Source organism: Salmo salar, chromosome ssa23 (assembly GCF_905237065.1).
Source record: "Salmo salar chromosome ssa23, Ssal_v3.1, whole genome shotgun sequence".
NCBI lineage: Eukaryota > Metazoa > Chordata > Actinopteri > Salmoniformes > Salmonidae > Salmo > Salmo salar.
The window spans coordinates 2,112,657-2,132,500 of NC_059464.1; the positions used below are offsets into that span (position 1 = coordinate 2,112,657).

General features: G+C 42.2%; 3 protein-coding genes across 9 annotated transcripts in view; all 3 read left to right on the plus strand.

Annotated features, from left to right (window-relative positions):
* The window catches only part of LOC106583920 (AP-2 complex subunit alpha-2), an 82,595-nt gene extending 79,246 nt beyond the window's left edge, over positions 1-3,349 (plus strand). For all 7 annotated transcript variants that reach the window (XM_014168582.2, XM_014168586.2, XM_014168583.2 and 4 more), the window contains one exon: positions 949-3,349. In XM_014168582.2, the coding sequence (XP_014024057.1) occupies positions 949-1,026 (78 nt within the window). In that variant the 3' untranslated portion in view covers positions 1,027-3,349. The remainder of the gene's footprint in view (positions 1-948) is intronic.
* Positions 3,350-9,888: 6,539 nt separating this feature from the next.
* LOC106583919 (tyrosine-protein phosphatase vhp-1) lies at positions 9,889-13,825 on the plus strand. The gene is made up of 5 exons (XM_014168581.2): positions 9,889-10,391; positions 10,710-10,826; positions 11,007-11,166; positions 11,713-11,836; positions 12,009-13,825. The coding sequence occupies exons 2-5, from the start codon at positions 10,725-10,727 to the stop codon at positions 13,213-13,215; spliced, it is 1,593 nt and encodes a 530-aa protein (XP_014024056.1). The 5' UTR covers positions 9,889-10,391; positions 10,710-10,724; the 3' UTR covers positions 13,216-13,825.
* Positions 13,826-14,817: 992 nt separating this feature from the next.
* Positions 14,818-19,844, plus strand: part of LOC106583918 (ras-related protein R-Ras) — an 18,120-nt gene continuing 13,093 nt past the window's right edge. Inside the window, exons 1-2 of the mRNA XM_014168578.2 lie at positions 14,818-15,717; positions 15,890-15,977. Of these exons, the coding sequence (XP_014024053.1) occupies positions 15,631-15,717; positions 15,890-15,977 (175 nt within the window). The 5' untranslated portion in view covers positions 14,818-15,630. The remainder of the gene's footprint in view (positions 15,718-15,889; positions 15,978-19,844) is intronic.

Consider the following 19,844-nt stretch of genomic DNA (forward strand, 5'->3'; position numbering starts at 1 on the left):
AAAGAGGTACATTTTTGTCTCATCGGAATCATCAGTCTTTAACGTGCCTTTTTGCGAACTCCAGGTGTGCTGTCTTGTACCTTTTTCTCAGGAGTGTCTTCCGTCTGGCCACTCCAATAAAGCCCAGATTGGTGATGTGCTTTAGAGACTGTTGTCCTTATGTCAGGTTCTCCCATCTCAACCAAGGAACTCTGTAGTTCTGTCAGAGTGGTCATTGGGTTCTTGGTCACCTCCCTGACCAAGATCCTTCTTGCCCAGTTTCGTCGGACGGACAGCTCTAGGCAGAATCTGGGTAGTTCCATATTTTTTCAATTTCCCAATGATGGAGACCACTGCTCTTGCAAACTTTCAACACTCTATACCCTTCCCCAGATATATACCTCATCGCAATTCTACCTCTGAGCTCTACGGACAGTTCCTTGGACTTCATGGTATAATTTCCGCTCTGACATTCACTGTTAACTGTGGGACCTTGTATAGAGGGTTTCTTTCTAAATCATGTCCAAACAACTGAGTTGGCCACAGGTGTATCAAGGATGATCAAAGGAAATTGGATGCCCCTGAGCTCAATTTGGGGTGTCATAGCAAAGGTGTATAAATACTTATGTAAATTAGATATTTCTGTATTTCATTTTCTATCAATTTGCAAACATTTCAAAACATCTTAATTTCACTTCGTCATTGTGGGGTGTTGTGTGTAGATGGGTGAGAAACTAAATGTAATCCATTTTGAATTCAGGCTGTAACGCAACATAATGTGGAGCAAGTCAAGGGGTATGAATGCTCTCTGAAGGCACTGTATATATATATTATGTGTGTTTGAACTTTACTGACCACCCTGTATGTTCATTCATGTTTAAGGGTGTGTTTGTCGTCTGTGTGCGGTCTTGAGTGCACGCGTGTGTGTGTGCGCGCACACATGTTAAATCTGTGTCCCCTCTCTGTCAGATGTACCGGCTGACTCTGCGCAGCAGCAAGGACACTGTTTCCCAGCGCGTCTGTGACCTCCTGGCAGAACAGTTCTGAAACCCTGAGTCTAGAACCCACCCAAAGCGCTCCAGGCCATCATCATCACCATGCTCTAGACACCCAACACACCGAGACCAGCGTTTCAAACCCCCCGAACAAAGAATCAACGAGAAGAAAGAAAAATACCTACATAAGGGAAAAAAAGCAGCCGTTGCCACTTACACGACTGCCCTATTATTATTGTCATTTATTATTTTTGTCACGATTATAATTCCGATTGTTATTACTGTGTATTATCATTGGCGCTACAATTCTTCTTTTTTTTTCTTCTGGTGTTTACCTGTGTTTACCTATAAGTGTGTGTGTGTGTGTGTTCCAGAATTGTGCTGGTATGTGTGTCCTGTTCTTCTCCGTCCTGTCTGTTTAAGCCCTGAGTACTCCTGTACTTGTGATGACAGCTGGTGTGTGTCTGCCTGTGTGATGCATGGGGGAGGGTGGAAGATTCTGTGCGTTGATTCCGCGACATTTCAACCTTAGACTATTCCTGGGAGTTGCATGGGGGGACCAGTTCTATATACACACACACACACACGTAATACACACCCAGATACTCTCATATGTAGGCAGATACATGCATATATTTGTACATGCTTAAGTGTCTGTGTAAAGTATCTGTATAGGGTCCTCCTTTAGTGGGAGGGAGGGGTAAAACGAAATCACTAAAGAAATGGGACTCTTCTGTGTAAGGGTTTAAAACGACACTCTAAACCCCCACTTTCTCCCCAACCCCATCTCTTCTCCACCCTCTGCTGTCCGTCCCCCACCGGTTATACATTCCAAGGGCCTCTATCAGTATAATCCCTGAGCTATAATATTCCATAAAAAAATTCCAGCACATTCCCAAGTCTACAGTTCCAGCTCTATTCCAGTAGAAATGGCCAGTGCACTTTAGGTGGTTCTAAGAGACCTCAGTCCTTCAATACCCCTCCAACACATACACACACCACCCCTCTCCCACTTCCCCCGTCTTTCTGGCGCGTAACCATCCTTTATATATAAACTCAAATGATTCTGTACCTGTTCATGGAATATATATATATATATATATATATATATATATATATATATATATATATATATATATATATATATATATATATATATAGAATGTAATTACTTTATCTTTTTTTGTCATCTTTACTTTTATTAGTAGTGGAGTTATTGAAGTGTTTGTTTCTTTAATGGTGTAATGTTGTGTTGCTTCGTGTGTGAGTGAGAGCGCGAGAGTAGGGAAAGCTGTGTGTACCCTGCGAATAGGGTAGAGGTGTCGGCTAGAAGGAGAGCGAGATTGAGGGAGAGAGTAGCAGGGTAGCTGGTCTTGTTTACAGTGTTAATCAGACAGCGGTGAGGTTGACACTTGACTTAAACCTGTCGTAAAGCCTACTTACCACCATCGTAGTTAACTGTTTATTTCAGATTAGCAATGTTTTTTTGACACTTGAGGCAGGGAACATTGGTTGAGAGCTGACATGGGGTGTTTTTACGACAGTTTATGAAATGTTTGTCGTGCATAAGCAAGCATTGAGCAAGTCCCATTGATGGGGAGTTCAGGTGGTATTTGGAAGGAGTTAGAGGGCCAGTCCGTGTTCACATGAAGAGTGAAGCGGCAGAGCAGAGGCCTAGTATTCGTTATTTTTATTTTTTTCGTGCTGAAAAGAGGGATGGGATTAGAGAGTAGAGTGCTGCTTGACACCGTGATTGACTGAAAAAAAGAGGAGTACCTCAGAACTTGATCTCTAAACACACACAGGCTTGTGCACGCACGCACACACACACGTCACAAATACTTCATTGATGGCATTCATTGGGAGAAGATGGCAATCTGCAAATAGATTGATTATAATCTTTGACAACACAACCAACCACAAAGACACTGGACAGCACTTATCTGTAAACTCAACATTTCAGACACACGCACCCACATGTCCATTCTTAGAGATGGGAGGGAGGAGGAGAGAACTCAAAGACCAATTGTCAATCACAACTATCAGGATCTATTCATCAGGGGTGGGCATCGCGTGTGTGTGTTCGTTGACCACGTGATAAAAATATCCTAAATTATCTTTGAAACATAGTCATATTAGTTTCAACAGGAGTCACTTAAATGTCTCACCCATGCAGCATTAGTGGGACAGTCTGATCATTGTAGTGGAAACTGTAGAATCATTGTGTGTGTGTGTGTGTGTGTGTGTGTGTGTGTGTGTGTCCGCTAGCTAATGCAGCCCTGTGTATCGGTGTTAAACCTGTGAGATACCTGTGTTAGATTTAAGATTTACTCTGTACTGAATAATGTGAAAGTAAAACTATGCCATATACTCTACCACTGGCTCTCTGTTTCTTGGTGGGAAAGTGTGTCTCTGTGTGATGTGTGAAGAGGAATTTCTTTCCAAAGCTCACCACAGTTCCACATCCACAACAAGAAACTGATATTATGTGTTAGTGCTGGGCTTGAACAAAAGCCTGTACACCCAGCAGCTCTCCAGAACCGTAGTTGGATGTATCACATAGTCCAATCAATAAGAACTCATCACATTGACTAAGGAGTAGATGTAATGTGATTTTTCTCATTGAATAAAGATTCTGCAAAAGCAGTTAATGTGGCATGTTACCAGTGTTGGGGAGTAGTAAACTGTAGTTGTAATTTAATTATATTTTCCAGTAACTTGGTGGTAGTTGAACTAAATTCAAATCTAGGTAGTGTTTTTTAACTTTTTTTGCCATGTAGCAGTGTAGTTAACTACTGGAACTAGACTACTGATTTTTGCTCAAATAAAATGTGGGTGAAGTAGGCAATAAGTTCCTTTTTCTGCATCATACTTGCCTAACTCTCACTTGAAATTGTGTTTAATAGGCTAAATTCCACATTATGTTAACATATGACCCCAAAGTGATCTTTTCTTGGGATTTGTACTCTGACGTATCGGATTTACATATGATGCTTTTTCATTAAGTAGTTTGGATGTAGTGAACTACTACTTCAAAGTAACTTTAGTCAAGTAAACTATATTTTCTTGAGGGTAGAATTAGTGTAGCTTAACTTCCAGTGTGAAGTGGTTGGTAGCTTGGTTAACTATATTTTCAGAGTAGCTTCCCAAACACTGCATGTTACCAACCTGTACCTCTAACCTAATGGCTGAGAATGAAAGGGGTGATAGGATATGGAGTGTCACAGTGGGCCTTAACAGATCACAGAGTGGGCCTTTACAGATCATTTAGGCAGTGTTTACACAGGCAGCCCAATTCTGATGTTTTGTCCAATTCTTGGTATTTTGACCGATCAGATCTTTTGCCCAATTCAGAATTGGGCTGCCTGTGTAAATGCAGCTCAAGTGTGCAAAGATGACAGATTCCATCCTCAATCTTGACATAATAGAGCCTTTTTCCTGCACTAAAAAGCTTGATCAATGGAGATGTGTTTGGGAAACCGACCCTCAATCCACATATAAATAAATGTATGTCTTCTGGTGTGAGATTAGATTTTTCCTGATTTCCCAAATTTTTTTTGTTTGTTTTTTTAGTATTTATTTTTTGTGTTTTTTTTTGTGTGTTTTTTTTTATTTTATTTTTTTCTTCCTGATCCTCTATGAACAGGTCAGATGGGGAGGGAAAGTGACCCAAACCCATTATTCACCTGTTCCTGGTGTCCTTTGTTGTGCTGATCACATCTATTACGAGCTTCCACCGGAGAAAGCGGCACCTGCATGTGTTTTTATCCCTCAATAATCAAAACGACGACAGACAAGTTCTAGAGTCATATTTCTATTTTCCTAATTCAACACCAGGTTAAAATGGCCCTCAAGCACAGGTTTAGGATTAGCAAATCTTTCCCCAGTCATAAACCTGAACTGTTAACGGGTAAATGCAGAACTGGATTCAGATTAGATTAAGTCTTTCTTATTCTTAATTTGACCCAATAGAAATATAGGGCTTCAGCAAGAGGAGTAACTCGTCATGATGCACCAATGGGACGAACTAGGCCGTCTCCTAGGCTACAGTGAACACGCAAACGTGTGCCCCATGCAAAGCAAAGATCAGCCTTGATGCAGAAATAAAACATGAACTAAATATAAATTATCTATGTACTTCTCATGTTAACCCATTTATCTTGTTGTGCAATGTTGTGTGAATTTTCTCCCCCTCTTGCAGTTGTGGGTCACTAAATATAGGCTATGATTGAATGATTATATTATTTGTATTTATTAGGATCCGAGGCAGGTGCTATTCTTCTGGGGTACAGCAACATTAAGGCAGTTATATACAATTTCAAATATTACATGACATTACATTGTGTACCTTCAGGAAACTACCACATATCTACAATACAAAATCTGTGTTTGTAGAGTGCGTGTCTTATCGTGTATGTTTTTGTGTGTGTGTGTGTGTGTCTTCACAATCCCCGCTGTTCCATAATTTGTATTTGTATCTTTTTTTAAAACTAGCGCTCTGTCAGACTGACCATCACGTTCTTGGTCACCTCCCTGACCAAGGCCCTTCGCCCCCGATTGCTCAATTTGGCCGGGCGGCCAGCTCTAGGAAGAGTCTTGGTGGTTCCAAACTTCTTCCATTTAAGAATGAGCGAGGCCACTGTCTTCTTGGAGACCTTCAATGCTGCAGAAATGTTTTGGTACCCTTCCCCAGATCTGTGCCTTGACACAATTTTGTCTCTGTTGATATCACAAACATTATCAAGCATTTCAGTTCTGTGAGCTTGTGTGGCCTACCACTTCGCAGCTGAGACATTGTTGCTCCTAGACGTTTCCACTTCACAATAACAGCACTTACAGTTGACCAAGGCAGCTCTAGCAGCAGTGGTGATTTTAGCATGTAAATCTTGGTGGGGCAAAAAAAAAAAAGTGGGATGCATGCCAGCAAAGCCACGACACAACACTAAACAATACATGAATTGCACTATAACGGTGACAAACGGTGCCCACACACTGTTAGGGCCTACATAAAGCTGTCCCAACAGCAGTCCCACCACCTTACCACTGCTACACCTGGCTATCAGCGGAGCCTTGTCTGGCAGCAAAACAGTTCATTCAGCCTCATTTACTTCCTTTAAAAAAAAAAACATAGCTCATATGGCTGATTGGTTTAGAAAATATGGTTTCTAATGACAATAGAGATGTACAAACTATGGCATAAGGAGACGACAAGCGGATAAGAGGCAATCCGTAATTTCGATTGAGACAATGAGCGAGCTAGGATGGATGTAGTCAATATAACTATTTTGTTTAGCACTTTTGAAATGTACAGCGACAAAATTCAGAACATGGTTCTTACAGTGTTCTCCTTGTACACCAAGTCAGAACTGTAGGATAAATAAAGGGGGCATATAAGCAGACAATAAAAGCTCTTACAATATTCGTTGATTACATTTCTCTGAAACAGGTTATAGGCTACATGTGCACCAGCAAGTCAGAACAGTAGGTGAAATTAAGAGGGGTAAATATACCAAATGATTAGGGTGAGGCACATGGGCTACTAACATCTTACTACACAACATACACTTAGTATTACTTTCTTTGCTACAGTATACATATCTCCCTGGCGTATTACATAATTTATGCAGCAGCATACAATACATTTTTGGACTCACCTTGTTGTGCTGAGCTCACTTGAACAGGAAGGTGGCGTGGCGGTCCTTCATGGGCAAATTTTGTCATCAAATCAAACTTTATTTGTCACATGCGCCGAATACAACAAAAGTGTAGACCTTACCGTGAAATTCTTACTTACGAGCCCTTAACCAACAGTGCAGTTCAAGAAGAGTTAAGAAAATATTTACCAAATAAACTAAAGTAAAAAATTCTAAGTAACAATAAAATAACAATAACGAGGCTATTATACAGGGGATACCGGTACCGAGCCAGTGTGTGGGGGTACAGGTTAGTTGAGGTAAATCTGTTGGAGCAGTATGCGAATTGGAGTGGGTCTAGGGTATCTGGGAGGATGCTGTTGATGTGAGCCATGACCAGCCTTTCAAAGCACTTCATGGCTACCGACGTCAGTGCTACGGTGGTAATAATTTAGGCAGGTTACCTTCGCTTCCTTGGGCACAGGGACTATGGTGGTCTGCTTGACACATGTAGATATTACAGACTCTGTCAGAGAGAGGTTGAAAATGTCAGTGAAGACATTTTCCAGTTGGTCCGCGCATGCTTTGAGTACACGCCTTGGTAATCCATCTGGCCCTGCGGCTTTGTGAATGTTGACCTGTTTAAAGGTCTTGCTCACATCGGGTACTGAGAGCGTTATCACACAGTCATCCAGAACAGCTGGTGCTCTCGTGCATGCTTCAGTGTTGCTTGCCTTGAAAAAAAGCATAAAAGGCATTTAGCTCGTCTGATAGGCTCGCGTCACTGGGCAGCTCACGTCTGGTAGTCCGTAATAGTTTTCAAGCCCTGCCACATCCGACGAGCATCAGACCCGGTGTAGTAGGATTCAGTCTTAATCCTGTATTGACGCTTTGCTTGTTTGATGGTTCGTCTGAGGGCATAGCGGGATTTATTATAAGCGTCTGGATTAGTGTCCCGCTCCTTGAAAGCTGCAGCTCTAGCTTTTAGCTCGATGCGGATGTTGCCTATAATCCATGGCTTCTGGTTGAGATATGTACGTACGGTCACTGTGTGGATGACGTCGTCGATGCACTTATTGATGAAGCTGATGACTGAGGTCGTATACTCCTCAATGCCATTGGATGAATCCCGGAACATTTTCCAGTCTGTGCTAGCAAAACAGTCCTGTAGCGTAGCATCCGCGTCATCTGACCACTTCCTTATTGAGCGAGTCACGGGTACTTCCTGCTTTAGTTTTTGCTTGGAATCAGGAGGATATAATTATGGTCAGATTTGCCAAATGGAGGGCGAGGTAGAGCTTTGTATGCATCTCTGTGTGTGGAGTAAAGGTGGTCTAGAGTTTTTTTCCCTCTGGTTTCCTCTGGTTACACATGCTGGTAAATATTTGGTAAAACTGATTTAAGTTTGCCTGCATTAAAGTCCCCGGCAACTAGGAGCGCCGCTTCTGGATGAGCATTTTCTTGTTTGCTTATGGCCTTATAGAGTTGGTTGAGTGCGGTCTTAGTGCCAGCATCGGTCTGTGATGGTAAATAGATGGCTACGAATAATATAGATGAGGTCTACAGCTAGATAGTGTGGTCTACAGCTTATCTTAAGGTACTATACCTCAGGCGAGCAATACCTCGAGACTTCTTTAATATTAGACATCACGCACCAGCTGTTATTGACAAATAGACACACACCCCCACCCCTCGTCTTACCAGACGTAGCTTCTTCTCTGTTCTGCCGGTGCATGGAAAATCTCGCCAGGTCTATATTATCCGTGTTGTCGTTCAGCCACGACTCGGTGAAACATAAGATATTACCGTTTTTAATGTCCTGTTGGTAGGATAATCGTAATCGTAGGTCATCCATTTTATTTTCCAATGATTGCACGTTAGCCAGTAGAACGGATGGTGGTGGGAGTTTACTCACTCGCCTACGGATTCTCAGAAGGCAGCCCCCTTTTCCTCCGTCTTTTCTGAGTTCATTTCGGTCATAAGAGACAGTAGCAGCAACATTATGTACAAAATAGGTAAAAAAAATAAGTTACAAACAATGCAACAAAAAAAAGAACACAATAGCACAGTTGGGCATGTAAAACGTCAGCCATCCTATTCGGCGCCATCTTAACATCCCTTTCTGGCATTCCAGTCTGGCATTCTCTGGATTTATGGTGCTTTCAAAAACAACTGGGAACTCTGAAAAAAGCAAGGTCGAATCATAATGACGTTGTTGATCTTCAGGTCGTAGCTCTAGAAAGAGGCTGGATTTACAATTCCGAGTTGGATGACGGTTCAAAAGTGTTTTTACCCAGTCGGAGCTCGTTTATTCTTGACTTCTCAGTTGTCTTGAACTCACTGAAGTCAAGTTTTCACAGTTCCGAGTTAACTGTTGTTTTGAGCGCGGCACAAATCATGCATCATTGACAGTATGGCCAATGTTGAATGTTTATCATTATACATTTTTAATTTTAGCATTTTCTCAAGTGGTCGTTTCCTAGTTTTCCCGGTTCTGACCATTCTGCCTGCCCTGACTCCGAGCCTGCCTGCCGTCCTGTACCTGCCTGACTCTGACCTGATTACGAACCTATGCCTTTCCTTGACCTGCCCTTTGCCCAGTGTTATAATAAATTATTGAGAACTGTACTATCCGCCTCCTCTGTCTGCATCTGGGTCACATCCTGAGTCGTGATAAATGTAATCATCAAATATTGTAAGAGCTTTCCTTGTCTGCTTATATGCCCCTTTTATTTATCCTACGGTTCTGACTTGGTGTACAGGGAGAACACTGTAAGAACGGATCATGTTCTGGATTCTGTTGCTGTACATTTCAAAAGCACTGAACAAATAGTTATATTGACTGCGTCCATCCTAGCTCGCTCATTAATGTCTTCATCGGAATTACAGATTGCCTCTTATTCGCTTGTCGTCCCCTTATGCCATAGTTTGTACATCTCAATTGTCAGCAGAAACCACAGTTGTTTAAGCAAGTCAGCCATATCAGTTATGTTTTTTTTAATGGCAGTAAATGAGGCTGAATGAACTGTTTCGCAGCCAGACAAGGCTCCACTGATTGCCAGGTGTAGCAGTGGTAAAGTGTTGGGATTGCTGTTGGGACTCTGCTGTTGGGACAGCTTTATGTAGGCCCTAACAGTTTGTGGGCACCGTTTGTCACCGTTATAGTGCAATTCATGTATTGTTTTGTGTTGTGTTGTGTAGTGGCTTTGCTAGCATGCATCCCACTTTCTTTTTTGCCCCATCAAGATTTCCATGCTAAAATCGCCACTGGAAGAGATTATAGGGTTTTTCACAAATAAATGCTTTACGCCACGGGGTATTGCAGCTGCATGTTTTTTTAAAACGCCTCTGCAACAATAGCGTCAGAAAAGGTACGATTCGTCACAATAAAAGCAAAGGGTCTTCAGGCGAATTGATGATGATGATGAACAAATGAGTCAGGCATGGGCGCAGATTGGTTGAAAATGACATCACATACAATTGTACTATTCTTAGCTTGTAGAAACAGCATTACCTCATCCTTTTCCCTTCGCGCAGGTATAGACATACAACAACAAATAATGTTACAGTCGCAGACAGGACAAGGAACAGGACGAGAGTATTAGTCAAGAAATAGAGCGCGAGCTCTATACTCTACTTATTATTAATTAAGCATAAGATATATTTTTGGATTCCTCATCCATTTTCTTTGAGACCATTCGGGTTGATTATATCGAGTTATTTGGTGTGCAAGTTGATTTGTGCGATATTTCCAGTATCTTCGTTTGGAGTGAAAATCGTCACTGTAAGTACAATGTAATATTTCTTGCATCATTTATGTCTGATCTTATATTCTCTTATGATCATCTAATGAATGTAAACTTGCAAATTCCATGACGTAATGCAAAGAGAACGTCATTCTGCAGCAGCAATAGACCAAAGCAATATTTTCTTAATTAACATTCATGGCAATAATAATGCTAATATATTTCATGCAACTGTTAAAATGATTGTCAAAGTTCCATGCAGTATTTTTTCGATGCCTACGTATTGTAGCCTAATACATAACTGTAAGCCCATGATATTGAAATGAACACAGTTTTCTCTCATGTTTCGGTTCCAGACACAAAGGACAGAGATGGTGTTCTACAGGGAGAGAGAGAACGGGACACGCGAGCGTCCACCGCTGTCTCTCATCCTACCGCATCTTTACCTGGGTGCAGAGACGGACGTTACGCAGGTAATAATGTTTTCATTCAGTAGGTCAGTCTATAGAATTGATAGTCTAGCTCTCGTCATTGGCAAAAGCGTTGTATTTCCACAATGCACCGAAAATGCACCTCTTCCAGAAGACTAGAATGTATTAATATTTCGTGTTCTCTGTCTCTCTTTTTCCCGTGCACTCCCTACTCGGCTGCAGGATTGCCTCGGCGCCCGCGGGATCTCATACGTGCTAAGTATGAGCCGATACAGCCCGCAACCTACTTTCCTTCCCCGTTCCCAGTACCTTCGCATCCCCATCGAGGACTCTCTCCGAGACGACCTGCTGCCTCATATCCCGGAGGCACTGCGTTTTATCGGTGAGAATAATGATGAGATTGGGTTAGTTTGGTGTCAAATGGATGGCAACCCTATTCCCCATATAGTGCAACTGCACTATTTTCGACAAGACAGAGAGCTGATAGAACACGACAGAGCTAGTTCACTATAAGGGGAATATAGGCGTCATTGGAGATTTGACCAGGCAAATCCTGCAGGTTAGGTAATAGGACATTTCTGCATGTCATCATTATGCTATAGTCTGCATTATCATGTATGCATTACACACTGGCAACTGTCTGTCTGGAAGAAACACAGATGACTCAGTTCAAGTGATGAGCAGTTATTGATCAGGGTTTCATGTAGGCCAGTTATGATCCTATGGTTTCAGAAATATTGAATGCTGTTACATCCCATTCAGTACCACGGACAATTGATACGAGCCTACTGTTGCAGGAAGCCCATTTTCATGACAGTTGACATAAACTGTGTGCTTTGCACAGTTTGCAGTCTGGCTGAAGTGATGTCATGCAATACAGTATGGATGATTTCAAATAAAAGAAAATGTCTTCTCTCTTCTCTCTCAGATGGGGCTATGTCATCAGGTGGATCTGTGTTAATTCATTGTGCTGCAGGAATCTCTCGCTCCCCTGCCCTGGCTGTGGCCTACATTATGTACAACCTGGGGATGGACCTTGACCATGCCTACAGGTGTGTTTGTCTGTGCTGTATGTGTATGTATTCATGCATTATAGTGTGTGTGTGTGTGTGTGTGTGTGTGTGTGTGTGTGTGTGTGTGTGTGTGTGTGTGTGTGTGTGTGTGTGTGTGTGTGCCGCGCATATAAACTATCCACATCTAATCTTGTCTGTTCCTCACTTTCAGGTTTGTGAAAGAGCGCAGGCCTTCAATCTCCCCAAACTTCAATTTTCTGGGTCAGCTACAACACTTCCAAGGAACCCTCGCTCAGAAGGCCTCTAATGGCAACCCCACTATCCAGCCAATCAGATCACTGGACACATGTCTGCAGCCAAGCAATGAAAACAGCCACGGTTCCTCTGTCCCCCTGTCAGCCAATCAGATCATGAATATTCAGGACAATGGCTATGTTGCTAAGGACTTTTTAGAGGTTGCTAAAGTGCATAATATGTACAATGAGAATTCCACTTGTAACACAGAGAATATAGAGCAAAGGTCCTCATATTCAGGTGAAACTCAGAGTCTATCAGAGAAGCCACAGCAAGACCAGAGGAGCGTGCCGTCACAACTGACGCTGTCTCTCTCCAGCAAACTAAGAACGCTCACTCTCAACCTGAACCATAACCGGAACCAGAGGGAGGCCCAGAGCCCATGTGGAGCAATGACTCCAAGCCCCAACGAACCAGCGACACCGACACCAAAGCCCAACCCACTACAAATCCCAACAGGCATTGCGTCTCACTCTGAGAAGCGCAAGAGCCTCACCCTCTCCCTGTTTCTCGTTGGTGCAATTCCCCCAACTCCCCACCAGAATGAGCCAGAAAGCAGCAACAGGCACAGCATTTGCCACAACCAAAGCACTCCAGCGTTTCCAACACCATCCACAAGAGGGAGTCAGAAAGGCACCAGTGGTTCAAAAAGGCACAGTAGAAAGCCTTCGACAGTGGTCCTTTCCTCCTCACAGACAGATGTACAACAGAGAGAGAGGAGCACATCCTGCGTCAAAGCAGCAGGTCTGCCCAATCGCTGCTCCTCCCAAACACAGCCTAAAAGAGAGCCCAGCCGCTGTCAGAGCGTGAATAAGGGGAGGCCTAACTCGACTCCAAAGACGGGGAAGGACAACAGCAAGGGAAGAGCAGAGAGGGAGACACTAACAGGGAGCCTGAGCAACAGTTCTGTTTTGAGCCAGCACAGTATCGTAGTTGACCAGCAGGTGTCGCCAGCAGCTAAGCTGTCTGCATCTGCAGTGGGGGCTGAGGAAAGAGTGGATGCTGAACAGGGCCTCCTGTTTCCTCTCAACAAGCTGCTGGGCTGGGGGGAGAAGATGCAGCTGGGGGTGCTGTTTGGCCCCCGGATCAAAGTGGAACAGGCTGTTCTGCCCTATAGGTTCTGATGCAGTAAGAGACCGTTGGCGAGGACAGAGAGAGGGCTGATAAATGCCAGGAGATTGATTTTTTGTGTGTGTGTGTGTGTGTGTGTGTGTGAGGAACTGAAGAACAGAGAACTGAACTGCATGTATAATATTTGTCTGCCCATACCATGTTCACAGTCCTCTTAGTGAATGCTTTGTCCTATAAATGCCAATTTATTGTTGACTTCCTTCAAAAGCACTATGTATAGTACATATAGGGCAGTTTATGCCTCCAACACAATGCTCATGGATTAAGGCTTGATTATGTTGAATTTTATTTATTGATTGATGTGAATCATGTGATCAGTTTGTTGTTATTTATAAAATGAATATTTTGAGGATGGTATTTTGGCACTGTTGTTTGTAATGGGATCACAGTGTTCATTAGAGATGACATATTTTACTCCTGTTCTCTCCTGGTTCTTCAATTCTGACTCATCTCCCATGTATTTCACCATAAATGTACAATCATTTAGGCCTATGAGGAAAAAATCTGATTCACAATTCAGACTGATATGGTTATTCACTTATTTTGTAAAAATATTACAAGAATGCAGTCTTGAAAATAAAGTTTGGATAATTTTCACTTTTAGACAAGTCTACCCTTAAATATCAACAAATTACTTGGGTTAATAAGGAGGAGTTGAGGGTGAAAGGGGGATACCTAGTCAGTTGTACAAATGAATGCCTTCAAACTGAAATGTGTCTCCCGCATTTAACCCAACCCCTCTGAATCAAAGAGGTGCAGGGGCTGCCTTAATTGACATCCACCGTGCCCAGGGAACAGTGGGTTAACTGCCTTGCTCAGGGGCAGAACAACAGATTTTTACCTTGTCAGCTCAGGGATTCGATGCAGCAACCTTTTGGTTACTGGCCCAATGCTCTAACCACTAGGCTGAATGTGGGTGTGGTGAAAATGAGCAACATGCCCATGTAAATGAGTCACATCCGTTTGAGGGGATGGGCAAATCAGGGAGGGAAAGAAAGACAAGAATGCTTTACTTGGCAAGAACTATTAGTATAAAATACTGTATGCTAGGAGTTTTCCCTCCCATATCTCCTCATATTCTCAACAGGTTGGCTAAAGTCGTTTGAGGGTAATCATTCAATACTCTCAAATGCATTGGCTAAAGTACTAAACAGGAAACCAAAAAATAAAAAAGGGGTTATAAAACATTCCATGTGCCAAGGATCAATACGCCCCCCAATATGTTGCAAAAGCAGCTTTATAGGTATACTCCCCTGCTTTAGATATATGTACACCCTGCTGTAAAATTCCCCATTAAACAAATGAATGACTAGACCTATATACAACTGGGCTCAACGGCCAAATAAGGTAATACACGTAATGTAGTACACATAATGTGTGAATACTATAGTTCACTAATTTAAAATCTGGTTTAACCATATTGTTTCAGTTTCACGAATAAACGAGCAGTGTTGATTAAATAAACATTTTAGAATGTATCTCATTCTAATAGAGCCTTTGCTGATTCATGAAAAGAGGGAGAAGCGTGAGAATTTATACAATGAGGAAACAGTGTCGTTAAAACACGCCCATTTTTACATACGCATGAGATTTCGAGAAACCCTTCTTGGTTGAGAAACAAAAGTTGCCTTGGAGCGTTGAAAAAATAAGTCCGTGAAGACGAGGGAATAATGGACACATCGCCAAGAAAAACCCTGTAACTTAGACATCACAAAAGTTTGTATATAATGCGTCTGCAGAGATATGTAGATGGATCAATCTAGAGATAATGAAAGTTAGACAAGTGCGTTGAAGTTTGACTTGGTAGTTGATAATCAAGCTCATATTTTTTTCTTCTTCTGGAGTCACAAAGTTGGCATCGGTAGCCTAATTTACTTAAGGCGGGTGCGGAAGGCTTTTCACCTGACAAAAATGATGTGAGAGAGGCGATAACCGTTATATTTTAACAATAATACTTTATGATTATTTTTTACCGGGTTATGTAGCGACCTATGAATTTTAGGAGCAGTAATACTAAACTATTGGGGTTAAAAGCGACTTTTGTGGATAGTTTACAACACTGGGCCAGACTAAAACTGTAAACTTTTCAATGTTATGAAATAGTATCAGAACTTACTATACATTTTATATTTAAGATATTGATAACTTATCGTAGGTAATTCAAGCTAAATATATTGGCGTAATACCGAGGTAAAAACCCAACTCTGTTACCTTCTCGGATTTGTCTATGAGCTAACGTTACCTTGATAAAAGTAGTTTGCTCAATCGTTGGCGAAGTGGACTTTCATTTCCCCCCCTCATTTACCCTGCGGATTACTAAATTACACTTAATCAATAGATCTTATCAGCTAGTCAGTTTTATCATTTCGTTTTTAGACAATTGTTGAAAGTATTTTACGAAACGAATCATGTCTGCTGAGGAGGAGAGATTCAAACTGGTCGTCGTGGGCGGGGGCGGTGTGGGGAAAAGCGCCTTGACCATACAATTCATTCAGGTGAGAGAATCCCCCAACTGTTTGGACATTGTCAACTGTGTGTTGTTTTGTTTGTTTTGAATTTGTCACTTCTTCTGATGAGTATGTTGTAGTGGTAATTGAATATGTGCATATTAACCCATATAGGCCAACCCACACCGTCTTGACTCATGCTCTCCTTTCTTTTTCGCAGTCGTACTTTGTATCGGATTATGACCCAACCATCGAGGACTCCTACACCAAAATATGCACAGTGGATGGGAAAGAGACAAGATTAGACAGTAAGTCATAATGTAGGTTTACTGACGTTCTTTGCTCTAAGAATAGAGGCAAAGCGTAAACTACTTGAGTCAGTGAGTGAGCAAGGCCAAATCTGTCTGTATGATACACCAACATCTGCTCTGTTATAACTTGCAGTTGGCAGATGTTGATGCTCTAAGCCAAGGTGTAGTCTTTTCACTATGCCATAACAAAAGTGTTTCTGTCCAGGGATATAACAATATGTAAGTGCACTATGGCCTGTTGGCTTCTGTCGAGTCGGTTAACCCTGGGCATTTACATCTAAAAGGACCCATGAGGACCAATGTGAAGTTCATAGGAGCATGTCAAATTGAGTGTCAAACGAAAGATAAGTCAATATTATTTTTTTGAAATTAAGACATGTTTTCAACCATTTCCATCCTAAAAATGATGAATAATCCAAGGCTTTGATTTCTGGTTGAACAGATAGAAAAGGGGTCTTAGACAACATCTACCAGAATTTTTAAGGTATTATATATACATCAAAACACAATAATGTTGATGTAAAGACCCCTGCCAACTAATATCAACACTTATATTTAGTTACAGAGAAATTATTTGCCTTCTGTAAGTTTGAGAAACATTGCCTTGTCTTGTAATTCTGTTACCAGAAACCCACATATCTAAGATGTTTTCTAATGAGGATAATGAAAGTTCACAAGCAAAGGTAGACCTAATAATTCGTTATAGGGGTTTTACTGATATCAAGTTTGTTTATGAATTATTAAGTGAATAAAACTTGTAATTCTGTTACCAAATCCGTAATGGAATTACCGAACAATCAATAACGGAATTATTGCGATTGAGTTGGCTAAAATGGGAAGTCATAGTAGTCACAAACCATTTACATTTGAGTCATTTAGCAGACGCTCTTACCCAGCTCGACTTACAGTAAGTGAGTGGATACATTTTTGTACTTTTTCCCATACTCATCCCCTGTGGGTATCAAACCCACAACCCTGGCAGTGCAAACGCCATGCTCTTCCAACTGAGCGACACGGAACATTTGGGTCCAATGTGGGTCACCTGCTACTGTCCTCCCTTCAACTGGCATACTGCTATCTTCAGTTCATAACTGTTTTCTTTCTCTTTCTGTCGTCTGGTGGTCAAAGCAGGACTGTGAAAACAGTCTTGACCACCGCTTTCTTTCTTTCTCTCTTCTCTTTCTTCTCTTTCTATTTTTCTCTCTATTTTTCTCTCTTTCTTTCTCTCGCTCTTTCTTTCTCTCGCTCTTTCTTTCTCGCTCTCCAGTTAATGTCACCTCTCCCAACTCTTACTGACACCTACCATGACACCTAACCACCTACCCTCTTTCCATTTACTGTAACAAGCATCCTCAACCACTGAGCACCAACCGACACCGGACCTCCATGGATGTTGAAAAGTAAATTAAATTTGGTCAATCCACCCAAATCTGAACCAATCATAGACGTCTATGTTTTACAAGTTTGGACAGTAAAGAAAATGTAGTACTGAACTGTACTTTACTGTGCTGTATTGTAATGTCCAAACTTGAGAAACACAGACATCTTGATTGGTTCCGATTTGGTCTGGTCCGGACCAACCAAAACTGGTTGAGCAGACCTCATTAGCAAAAGGATATTGCATATTTCTAGCTTTTGTGTCCTGGGATTGGTCCAGAGGGGCTCCGATCTATGCGGTAGCGAGGAGTGGTGTTGGCTTTGTAAGTTGCAAAAATCAAAGCGATATATTTAATGTTCACCGAATGGCACTTGGCCGGTTCAAGAAGGGGAAACTAAATCTAGTGCGTCGCGGCGGGATAGTGCGTCTGTATTTTCGTGATGGACCCCAGATCTGTGGATGATGACGTTACAGGGTTGCAAGCACAAGAACCATCTACATACCCTACTGTTATTCTCTTTTTTTCTCACCATCCAGGTGAGTGTGCATTATCAGTCACGAGAGGGAATTTTATTCCCAGCAGATAATATCTGAGGTAGTTCAGTGACCATTTTATATCCAGCCCCTCTCGGTCAACCGTGGCATATTTTATTTCCCTCCCTGAGAGCTTACTGCTGATGTAGGCTATGGGGTGTTCGACCTTTCCCACTCCCTGGGAGAGGACCACTCCGATACCGACATCAGAGGAGACATCAGAGGCATCAATCTGGACAATGAACTTCTCAGAGTTCACTGTGTCAAATCGGAGGGCCTGTTGTCCGGACCTCTGGCAGTCTCTATGGGGGTGCCACAGGGTTCAATTCTGTGTCCGACTATTTTCTCTGTATATGTCAATGATTTCGCTCTTGCTGCAGGTGATTCTCTGATCCACCTCTATGCACACGACACCATTCTGTATACATCTGGCCCTTCTTTGGACACTCTGTTAACAAACCTCCAAACGAGCTTCAACACCATACAACACTTCTTCCGTGGCCTCCAACTGCTGTTAAATGCTAGTAAAACTAAATGCATGCTCTTCAACCGATCGCTGCCCGCCCGACTAGCATCACTACTCTGGGCAGTTCTGACTTAGAATATGTGGACAACTATAAATACCTAGGTGTCTGGCTAGACTGTAAACTCTCCTTCCAGACTCACATTAAGCATCTCCAATCCAAAGTTAAATCTAGAATCGGCTTCCTATTTTGGAACAAAGCCTCCTTCACTCATGCTGCCAAACTTACCCTCGTAAAACGGACTATCCTACCAATCCTTGACTTCGGCAATGTCATTTACAAAATAGCCTCCAACATTCTATTCAGGCTACATCCAATTTGCTATAACAGTGCCATCCGTTTTGTCACCAAAGCCCCATACACTACCCACCACTGCGACCTGTATCCTCTCGTTGGCTGGTCCTCGCTACATATTCATCACCAAACCCACTGGCTCCAGGTCATCTATAAGTCTTTGCTAGGTATAGTTCCGCCTTATCTCAGCTCACTGGTCACCATAGCAACGCCCACCCATAGCACATTCTCCAGCAGGTATATTTCACTGGTCATCCTTAAAGCCAACACCTCGTTTGGCTGCCTTTTCTTCCAGTTCTCTACTGCCAATGACTGGAACGAATTGCAAAAATCACTGAAGTTGGAGACTTATATCTCTCTCACTAACATTAAGTGTCAACTGTCAGAGCAGCTTACCGATCGCTGCAGCTGTAGACGGCCCATCTGTAAATAGCCCATCCAACTACCTACCTCATCCCCATTTTTGTTTTTCTACTCTTTTGCACAGCAGTATTTTTACTTGCACATCCTCATCTGCACATATATCACTCCAATGTAAATTGCTAAATTGTAATTACTTTGACACTATTGGCCTATTTATTGCCTTACCTCCTTAATTTGCACACACTGTATACAGATTTTTCTATTGTGTTATTGACTGTATGTTTGTTTATTCCATGTGTAACTCTGTGTTGTTGTTTTTTGTCACACTGCTTTGCTTTATCTTGGCCAGGTCGCAGTTGTAAATGAGAACTTGTTCTCAACTGGCCTACCTAGTTAAATAAAGGTGAAATAAAAAATTCCCTATCGAAGTCTGGTGCTCTTAGCACTGGTTTTGCGCACAGGGCTACCTTTAGCTTTTGGAAAGCTATCTCTGCTGCTTGAGTCCATCTCACCTGTGTGGGTAGGTCTTTCTTGGTCAGGTCGGACAATGGAGTGGCTATAGAGACATAATTTGGTATGAAGCGCCAGTAGTCACTTGTGAGCCCTAAGAAGGATTGCACTTGATTTTTACGCCTTGGCCACTCCTGGATAGCCTCCACTTTCTTTGTCTGGTGGCGTATGACACCACACCCAATAGTGTACCCCAGATATTCTGCCTCACTTAACCCGAGCCTGCATTTCTTAGGGTTAGCTGTCAAGCCCGCTCTCTTT